We start from the raw sequence: 11,091 nt of genomic DNA, 5'->3' as shown, positions 1-11,091 counted from the left end.
ACGGATGCAATTGACTGATCATAACAGTCCATGCATGAATGCCTGTAATCACACCAATGCTTTGTACATCTTATATGTTGCAATGTATGTTATTAGTAATGCTTTTATTAGTAAAGATTAATTTAGCATTCTCACATGTGTATGTATAAGTCACACATCTGTGTTGATGTGACCTACATGTAACAAGTGTCAAACTGTTAACATAAACCCAGTAGTGTCTCAAATTTTAGTGTAATTTTGCATTATTATTTTCAGCCAATGAAAATGTTGTTAATATAGTTGTCATGTAATTCATGTCACTTCATCATTATTATGATGATCATTTACAAGTAGTCTCAACATATGAACGTCAATCACGTGCACATTTGCATAGGCACACTTTTCAATACAACTGTTTGTGTCGGTATCAATTTGTGTATGATGCATGTATAACACCATCAAATGATAACATCAGCTTTATTATGGTAGCTTATATCATCATATTCACTTTACTATGTATGTGTTGAACGTTTAATAAACACAGAAAACTACAGTTAGTTTGCTACAAGAAATATACACATAAACGTAATTGTTTACATGATGTTGACCTAATATTCATAACTGCATGCATTGTAGTTGACCACTACATCTTGCCAATAATATTCTTTGCAGCAGTCCCAAACCATTTTAACAACATTCCCATGTTACAAGAGAATTTTTACATTAAATGGCTAGTTGGTTGTAAGTCTCCTTTACATAGTTTCTACATTTATACGTTCCATTACACAATATACTACACAAATGTTTGTTCAGAGTGGGAATGGTTGTTATATATAAAACAGACCATGCCATATAATGTTAGTACTAAATAAAGAACACACATTAAATTTTCTAACTGCACTGTTTAGCAACATCATTATGTTAATTATGTGCTTATGCAATATAGGCATAATTGGATCACATTTTGTATTGTTATTTAATATGCGCGGCAAGCAATATCTAAATAGTTCCATATGTAGTATATTAGTCGGTCGCTCCTCCTCACAATCATCTCATATAACGTTAGACTCTTCTGAAATGATACATTGATCCCATTGAATCTTCACCGACATCTCTGAAAAACAGCAAACACATTATGGTCAAAGATGGCACCTTAATATATGTGTAGCCGTGACAACGCGTTATACATCTCTATATGATTGTGTATATCCACGTGTTAATCACTTATATGTTAGAACTACAAGGTTACAACTAAACATCATTATTGATCATTTTGTTAAATGTGTTGCACGCATAACTATGTTTATGAACTGTCCGTTGGCTGTATACATAAAAATGTGCGCGCACATCTTACTGTGCGCACGCACTTCACGATTGGGTCGACTAAGTGTTAGCGCATGCGCAAATCAATGCGTACGTTGTGCGTTAAAAACATGTTGTAAATACCATTAACCATATAATATTTATTTCAAATCCAATGAAGGCGAAACTACATTCATTATAAAAGCGTACTTCTATAATCTTTTTAAACAGACGTGTGTGGACGGAAACAACGGCCGATCACACAATGCGCGAATCCAATACGTGTGACGTCATGTTAAGGCAGCATGAAGTGCACGCGAACACTCCTCCCACAGAATTAACATTGGCCTTACGCACACTGCATGCCCACAAACACAGACGCGCACGCATGACACAGTGCAGTGACCGTAACTATAACAAACCGACACAGCCAATAGGCTTTGACGCGCGCACGTCGGTTGGGGGCGGGCCTTACATCCATAATCCTTTTTAAGGACGCCTTGGCACATGACAAGGGTCCCACGTCATATGTGGCCGACCCGGTTTTTTTTTTTTATAGATGTTGCATGATAAAGAAACAGGTGTGTGTTACAGTTATGGTAACATGTTGCTATTATATGTTTTAAGAGATAGGAAAGTAGGAATATGTATTGCGTGACCAATGTGTACTAATGTTTCTGGTTCTAGTATATTGTAATAGGAAACAATGTGTTTGTAACCGCTGCATGTTATGCAGTCTGCAATGTAACGCTGTATCCACGCATTTAAAGTAAAAATGGTGGATAGACAAAAGTTTACATTTTTAACGGTGAGACAACGGATAACGATTGTTATATTTACCATTCTTCTAGAAGTAACACTTTGTCTGGCTGCAACTGCTCGCTCCAGAAAGACAATGCATTTGCATCCATGCTTGAGCCAACCGCTGAATCCTGTATGACACACATCTCCATGAGGCGCTCATAGGAATCGGCACTGCCTTCTTCAAACAATTGGTCCAGAGTTACGTTCATTTGTTCGTGTAGCTATTCGAATGCGTTTGCAGCAGAAAGGCTTTGTAAAACATCATAGCAGTTATGTTCTTGTAGCATGTGTGTTTCAGGAATGGAGGGTGCAGATATTGCAGCAGGTATCGATTCACACGGAACAGTAGTAGCGGATCCATTGCTATTGTTATTAGGAATAAATATGCTATTTATCAGAAGATATGTACCATGTTCCATGGTGATTTTAAATTGCGGTGCAATCTGCCAAAATCCATACCTTTCATGTAGGTTATCCTGCACACGTTCAAAACATTCATTTGTTGATAAAGTGAATCAACAAGGAAGAATCAAGTGAATGTTGTGAGAAAAAAAAACTACACTTCATCCTGCTCTACACGGACAATAAAGATGTTAGCAGTTAAATAGATGTTTGATTTAAGTTGCATGTGAATAATATTGACATGCAATTACTAGCTAAAATACCTATGAAACACACCCAAATACAATGTTTTGCAGCTAAGTGAATTGCAGCTTCTCCAAACATAGCAACTGGGTAATGTTGGACCATTACTGAACACATGATTAATACATAAATATAAATAAAAATATTCATTCATTAGGACTGTTAATTTTTCCAAACCTTCACGTGTACAAGGACATACTTGAATGTTTGGAAACAACAGGTCTTCATCATACATACAATATTAATTAGATAATCTAAAGTGAACAAAACAAGGCCAAATACAGATATAGTTAATTATAACATTTATTATTTTTTTTCCTTTTGAGACCGAGTCACAGGCCTGCTTGTTGTCTCTTGGATTTTTCTTTTCCGTTTGGCTACAACTTTAAGCACAACAGAGCCACGTTGACTGGCCTGTGGCACTTCAGGGGCACGGCTTGTGGCCTGTGGCACTTCAGAGGCAGGGCTTGTGTCCAGTGAGTGTTCACGGCCAGGGCTTGTGTCCAGTGAGTGTTCACGGCCAGGGCTTGTGTCCAGTGAGTGTTCACGGGCAGGGCTTGTGGCCAGTGACTGTTCACGGGCAGGGCTTGTGGCCAGTGACTGTTCACGGGCAGGGCTTGTGGCCAGTGACTGTTCACGGGCAGGGCTTGTGGCCAGTGACTGTTCACGGGCAGGGCTTGTGTCCAGTGACTGTTCACGGGCAGGGCTTGTGGCCAGTGACTGTTCACGGGCAGGGCTTGTGGCCAGTGACACTTGTGCACTGTGTACCAACTTGTTCACAACTGATGCTTGCTCCGTTTCTTGTTTTGGTTTTTTGGTTTGTGTCCAAAAACTGGTCAGTAGTAACTGCTTGTGCATTTTTGTTTTTGGCTCCTCCTTTGTAGGTGTCAGTTCCAGATTTTCTACAGATGGCAGCGGTAGGATGTTGTCAGGAACATGCAGAGAACTTTCAGCTACTTTACCGGTAACATCCCGACCTGGGGAATGAACATCAGATGACTAGGGTGAAAAAGTAGTAGCATGTAAACATCCATCCTCTGATGGTGTAAAGCTGAATGGATGTGCTGCTGTAGTCATTCTCAAGTGATTAGCTTGAGTTAGCTGAACAACTATTGCTTCTAATGACGTGTTCATTTTTTGCATTTGTTTAGGCACTTCAATGAACACTCTATGGAGATGTGACAATTGTGATATCGTTTCTTCCTGCAGTGATATCATCCTTTCGTGCACTGACATCAGATCTGAATGGCGACGATTTTCTGCTTCAACAATTATTTCTTCAGAAGCTACTATTGCAGCGTGTGTGCTAGTTGCTGTAGGAATAGCCTGTGTAACTCTTTGAATGGGAACCTCGTCATGGTCACTTGATTCCATTTCTGTGTCTTTGGCGGCATCATCATCATGATTATCATCATGTGCTAAAAATAAATGTACACATAATGAAATGGCATGTTAATCTGAGCTGTTTTACTATGTAATTATACACTGTGATAACTAACACCTAACATGTTTTCATACGTTTTATAACGTCACATTAAAATGTACCTTGACTTACGAATTCTGTTTGGACTCAGTGTGAAATAAGAATGAATGAAAAGTTGTTAACAACTCACAACTCCTACATGATACTTAACATCACAAACACAATACATGTTGTGTAAAAAAAAATCATTTTCACTGATAGTAAGTAATCCTATTTAAATAACATGTGCAAAACAAATAATTAACTTTTTAAACCTAACATATAGAAGTGAACATATTATATTTTCTGCACCTCATACACTCCCCTTCCAGGTGTGATGAGCTGCATGACCCAGGTGAAGACACTTGTTCCGTCTCAGGTGACACATGTCCTCCAGGAGCAACTATATAGAACAATAACATCAGTTGTTAATTGACATGTGAAAATATTGAAGATAGAGTTACTGTATGTTGAGTTTTTATGGCTAACTAACAGCATCAGTTCCTGAACTGAAAAGGTGTGGGCAAAGTGAACATAAATATTTGTAATGACAATGTACATGCCAGTGTACTTAGGGCTTTTTAGTTCTGAAACATACAACAAACTATGTTTATGCAGTAATGCGTTAGGATAATATAATTAATATTGGGCATACACTGCATATGTTGTGTACTCATATCACAATAATAATGTACATAACTATCATGAGATGAACTTTCACAATGCTTATCATTAAGAAAGTCATATTGGAAAAGTAATAGTTTTTGTTAGAGGATATGTGTGGTACATTAATAGAAGCTGTTGCACGGCTGAATGTGGCTGCCACTCAACAACACAACACATGCTGTGTGTGATAATGTGTTGTTGATATCAGTTGAACTATAGATCTGAGTGAACGAATGTGTGATGTACGGTTTGATAGCGAATGGCTTGTTGGGTGATTTAGTACCTAGACTTAACCTTTCAAATGACTGTGATTACCTTCTGTTTTGCTAGTCAGGTTGTAAGAACGGTAGTCCCTCCCCCAAAAACAGTAATCAACCAGACCTTTCAATTACTTGAAGCAGGTGAAAATGGTGTCAACAAAGTTGACCGTAACATGACCCTGTTATTTGGCTGTGTGCTGAACCCCACCCCCTCTGTTGACGTGTATGCTGTGATTACATATTAATTGCAGCTGCTTTAACACAATGGTAGATGAGCAAAATATTACTCTGAAGTGTGCAAGCTATGAACACAATGACATAACATATGCGATGTGTGCCTCATTATGATGTCTGTATATGATATGAAGCAAAAAAGGACCTTTTAATAAACCTCAACACATTTGTTAGTGCAAGTGATGTTTGTTGGCCGTTGCATGTAATATATTAGATGCATGATTTGAAGAGGCAGTAATGTCGTGTTTGTAGGAGTTAAATAAATAAAATACACATTAATATAATATATATATATGTTCTGCACCAGTACCAAGTAATATTTTCTCATTAGCATGTCTTACACATGTGTGCTACCCTGTTGTTCCCCATAATCGTCCACCATAAATTGCTTCCACTGCAGCAAAGGATTGTGGGAATTGACATGCAAATGAGCACGCAATGCCACGTGGTATATTATTTACTGCTTTTAGTAGGATTACAACTTATATGTATATTTAGTTATATATATATATATACATATATATATATATATATATATATATATATATAGAGAGAGAGAGAGAGAGACACAGACATATATACATATATAGATGTAGGTATGCTTATATTGGGAAGAAAGTACAAATAGCAGCGGAAATGTGTAAAATAACTGTAAGCAACGACACGCCTAGTACAGTAACATTTCTCACCTGCTGGAAATTGTGAGGAATAAATTCCGATGTCCCTGTCACCGGGCAAACCCTCCACGACGACGGGAAGTAATTTTTCACGAAGCAGCTCCTCCAATGGAGTTAAGCTGAGACGTTGTGCTGGCGGCCCACCTCCAGTGGCAGAAGCATGCACGCGTTGGTCTTGTATTTTCTTTTTTAATTTAGCCCTAATATCATCAAATCTCTTGCGACAATTCAGCTTGTCCCTGACCCGATTCCCACACGCATTCACACCAATTATTATTTTGTCCCACATTTCTTTTTTGCTTGATGAACTTGTCCGCACTAGAAATACATACAAAATATATAACGTTAATTCATAATAATACAACCACCAGTTTCCTACACTGCTAGCTGTTCCAATAGATAGCAAACATGCTGGTTTAGGTGTAATATGTGAAGCACATGAGCATTAACTTCTAAACCTAGACATGTAAGGAAGCTTGCATTAATATTGTATGTAGTTAGCGTAAATTGAACGCCTGAGTTTTCTTGTCCTTGTAACGCATGATAAAAAGATGTGTTTCAACAATAATTAACATTGATAGATATTATGGACCCATATTTGCATATTAACAAAATTCACATGACCTAGGATCACATGTATTTGAAGAATGAATGGAAAGGTACACTTACCTACTAAATGTCCATACAGACTGTCACAGTGCTCCAGAATCCCAGTGACAAGAGCTGTATTTTCCTGGTCATTGAAGCGAGGATTACGTGGATGCTCCACACGTTTCTTCCGAGCACGTTTAGGCTCAGAGCTTGCCTGCTGCTGACTGGACTCTCCTTGTTCCAATGGAAGAGACTCCGAAAGCTGGCCACCAGCAAGCACGCCACCACCAGACACCCCATCAGCAACTGAGCCACCAGCAGCACTCGCACTCCCAGCAACAGCACTCACACTCCCAGCAACAGAACTCGCACTCCCAGCAACAGCACTCACACTCCCAGCAACAGCACTCAAACTCCCAGCAACAGCACTCGCACTCCTAGCAACATCACTCCCCTGAACAGTACGTTCACTCCGACGCGTACTCGCACGAGTAGCACTACCACTCACACCAGCATCACTCTTCCCACGCTTTGCGGGCATACTTATAGCACTCACAAAAAACAAAAAACAAATGTACAGCCAATCACACGAAACACTTCCACATACAAAACAAGACAAAGATGTAAACAAAACAACAAAGGACAAAGCTCTCACAATACACAATAAGTCTCTCAGTCAATATACAAATATTAAATCGCCCAGCTTTGTGCGTCTCTCTCTCACTCCCAACAACACAGAGAATGATTAACAGTACATGTTGCCTTTAAATATGGCGCGCTATCCAATACATGCTTGCTTCGCCTGATTCAGCAAGAATTTTGATTGGCGAATCTAACAGCACCCCGCCATGCACGCCGATACACCTGTGTGTGATCGGCAAATCATCGTGAGAGTGGGCGGAATGGTTTTCGGCTTGATTCTGAAGGGATTCGGCACTTACTGCATACGTAGAGGGAAAATCGCCAATAACATGGCTAATCGGTAAGCTTGCCGATTTCACATTTTCGTCGCTTACTGCATGAGGCCCCGTGTCCCTTATCCATTAGCTGCACCTGAGCATTCCAGACCTCACACTTCTCCACCTATAGAAGGCACATTTATGACGTCGACATCTCATTGTATTGTACAAGAGGTTTGATCTTATCCAGTGAAAGGTTTGGGAATCTGCTAAACATTTATGCCCCATGTTTATTAAGTGGTGCTACTCTATATGACACCTTTAAGTGAATAGGCAGTAAGGTGTCTTCCGGCACCAGGAGGTGTTTTACAGATTAGCACCTTTAGTAAATATAGCACTAAGTGCAGACGGTGAATCCCTTTCCTGAAGAGCTTACAATCTAGGACTGCCTATCTCATGTTCTCTCCATGTTTAATGCAGCATGCGACCATGAGGTGCCCCTGTGGCGAGCAGTCACACAGGATCATCGAGGGTTTCAAGAAGGAGATTTACAAGGTATCCAGTCATTTCATTCTGTATTGTTACTCTGTTTAATCCTACATGCCCTATTCTTAACTCTTGAGCCAACCCTTCCCTTACTGGGACGTCATGACAATAGTAATAAATACAAAATGAATGTTAAGCGTAATAATGGGGCCAGATGTTTATATTGCATTACCACTTTTTTAAATAAACAATTTAGTGAGTTTTGTAATCAGAGCTGTGCAAATGTCTGTAAATATGCTTCACAGAATTTTTGGGGATATTTCTATTACATTTCAAATTTTTTCTAAAATAAATTGCCCTTTACGAATGGATTGGCATGCTTTGCTATTCTGTAAGCCCTTCTCGCATAACCAAACCGTGTCCAAGTCTTTTTAGAAGCTGTTTCACACCGTCTCTCCCAATCCAATCGGTTTGTCAAAAAAGCCTCCAACTCACATTTTTTGCCCACATCTGCTATTCTCGTAGCTCCGTTGTGCAAACCTCTTCTAAAAACACCCTTTTTTTTAACACCACCTAAAGGGAAGCGAGATTAGTATCGCACGTTACATCCACAGGCTGAAATATGGGTTTCGCTGAGAGAGCAAAACCCATGTCAGACAGGGGATGGAGTTAGTACTAACTCAGGTCATTCCGCTTCTAAAGAAAGTACAATCCGGGCGGTTTGGCTGTTAAAGCATGCGGCTTATCGGTTTTAATAGAAGCGGTTTAAAAGGAGCGGTTTGCAATAGAGAATAGGATTTTTTCTCACATTTCATTCTCCTACTTCGGAGCTACTAGAATATGGCCCTTAGAGTGATGAAAATAGGAAATTAGTCCAAGTTTGTATGGGAGTGTCCAAAAGGAGGGTGTGCTACCTTCTAGTCTGCCCCAGGCGAGTGATAGTTTTATACAACAGTTACCTTTTGGGGTTCCTTGGTGCATTTATCTTGCACTGTGGGATCCACCCATGTATGCATTGTTTTTCATTCCTCCCCCTAATCGGAGCATCATTTGACTAGTTTCTAGCAAGACCCATTTTCTGATTGAAGACCTGTTTCTTTGTGGACTTGATGTTATGCTTGGATTTATCACATATTACAATACGGCTGATGTATTTTTCCGAGCGCAGATATAGAGCCTGTCTCTAATGCTCTTTTGTAATGCTTAGGTAAAACATCAGATTTTTCAGTCTGATTTGAAAATGTTATTGTACCAGGCTATTGATGTTATTGATCGTAGCAAAAATATTACATAGTTCCATATATATTAAATAGTATCATAATTAAAAATAATATTAATTCAACTCACAGTGCTGTTTTATTCCTCCTCTGCAGTTAGACACAAGAGCTGCTACTCTTAAAGCCATCGGAGATCTGAACATTTTATTCCACTGGATGGAAAAGAATTCAATGAGCTGAGGACGGAAACCAGAAGACAAGATTTAAGAAGCAGAAACCCCGGTCCTTTTATAGCTCATTTCTGTTCTGATCTGGCAGCCGAGAGCTGCTCAGAAACCGCCCTTTCAATGAACCCCCCTTCCCAGAGATATAACCGTTAATATTTAATATGACTGTGTATTCATTTATGTGAGTCAATTATTTAAAATTGCTGGTGTCATATTTTATTTATTTGAATATATTATATATTATATTTTACACGTATTTAAATATGTATTGTGATGTTGATATTTAATTATTTATTTGAGGTATTAATATGTTGCTGGGCCTTGTGGCAACAGAAGGTTAATAGTGACAACATAGTTTTTACATCAATGACCAAATTATAACATGGTTACAAGAGGACAGAAGGGACCTAATGCGTCTCTGTGCAGATGACAGTGACACACACAGTGCAGGGACTTCTGGCTTATGATGGCTCATTCACACTGCAGGTGACGCAGTGACAGAGAGAAAGGAACTACTGTATGAAACCTGACCCTAACACCACATAGTGACACAGACAGTGAACTTATGTCCTTCCAATACAGGGTGATAGTGACAGAGAAAGAACTTACGGTATCAAGTCTGTCTCCCCCACTGTATGTACAGTCTATATATTTTTTATTTATATAGCACAAACAGTGTACACGGCACTTCACAAAATAGTCAATACAGAACAGGGGATTACAATACAGCAGGGCCTCGCTTCATGGCACTCCGCTTTTCGGCGATCTACCGATACGGTGGTGCCAAGAAGGGGGCCGCCATGTTGCCGCCATGTTCACGCATGCGCAGAACTGGCTGGCCCGGGGTTGCGCATGCGTGGAATGGAGGGGTATCCTTCTGTCGCGCATGCGCAGAACACCGCATTGCCGGTCTGCGCATGCGCACCTATCAAAAATCGCTGGTTCCACTTTCCGGCGATTTTTGCTTTACAGCGGGTCCTCAGAACAGAACCCGCCGTATTAGTGGGGCCCTCCTGTACTAGTACATCAAGCATAAAATCAGACAATAGGAAAGGAATATCCTGCCCCAGAGAGTTTACAATCCAAGTATTGCAGCACTTTTTAGTTCTAATAAAAGCTGTCCAGCATTATCCTCCTTTTAATAACCCTTTATACTGGTTGTATTGCACATATTCATTTTTTTTTTATTTCTTCTGTACTGGTATTTGACTGTATAATAAAACTGATGTATTATTTAATTGTCTGTATTTCTCATATTATCTGTAATAAAATTATACCTTAGCTGGCTGCTCCTGTTTTACTGTGTATAAAAGGTATACAATATATGGACCAGTGAAACAGACTCTTATAGGATCATTGGATAATATATATACAGAATACACACACATACGATGGTGAGAAAAAGTTTGTGAACCCCTTAGGATTTTCGCATATTTTAACAAATCTCAAACTTAAAACGTTATTAGATCTTAATCTAAGTCCTAATAATAGATAAAGGTAACCTGATCAAACAAATGATACACAAACAGGGCTTCCTTGTATGGTCAGCTCGCTTCAGGTCCTGACACAACATTTCGATGAGGTTTAGGTCCGGACTTTGACTAGGCCATTCTAAAACGCGGAATTTCTTCTCCAGCCATTT

At 39.4% G+C, this 11,091-nt stretch overlaps 1 protein-coding gene across 1 annotated transcript in view; it reads left to right on the top strand.

The window, feature by feature from the left end:
• LOC142503254 (interleukin-20-like) overlaps positions 1 to 9,581 on the top strand; it is a 24,895-nt gene extending 15,314 nt beyond the window's left edge. Inside the window, exons 4-5 of the mRNA XM_075615416.1 lie at positions 8,000 to 8,074; positions 9,379 to 9,581. Of these exons, the coding sequence (XP_075471531.1) occupies positions 8,000 to 8,074; positions 9,379 to 9,462 (159 nt within the window). The 3' untranslated portion in view covers positions 9,463 to 9,581. The remainder of the gene's footprint in view (positions 1 to 7,999; positions 8,075 to 9,378) is intronic.
• Positions 9,582 to 11,091: the final 1,510 nt, after the last annotated feature.

The sequence above is a fragment of the Ascaphus truei genome, chromosome 9 (genome assembly GCF_040206685.1).
Source record: "Ascaphus truei isolate aAscTru1 chromosome 9, aAscTru1.hap1, whole genome shotgun sequence".
Lineage (NCBI taxonomy): Eukaryota > Metazoa > Chordata > Amphibia > Anura > Ascaphidae > Ascaphus > Ascaphus truei.
The sequence above is the reverse complement of the archived record's forward strand: the minus strand, read 5'-3'. Positions and strand labels throughout refer to the sequence as shown.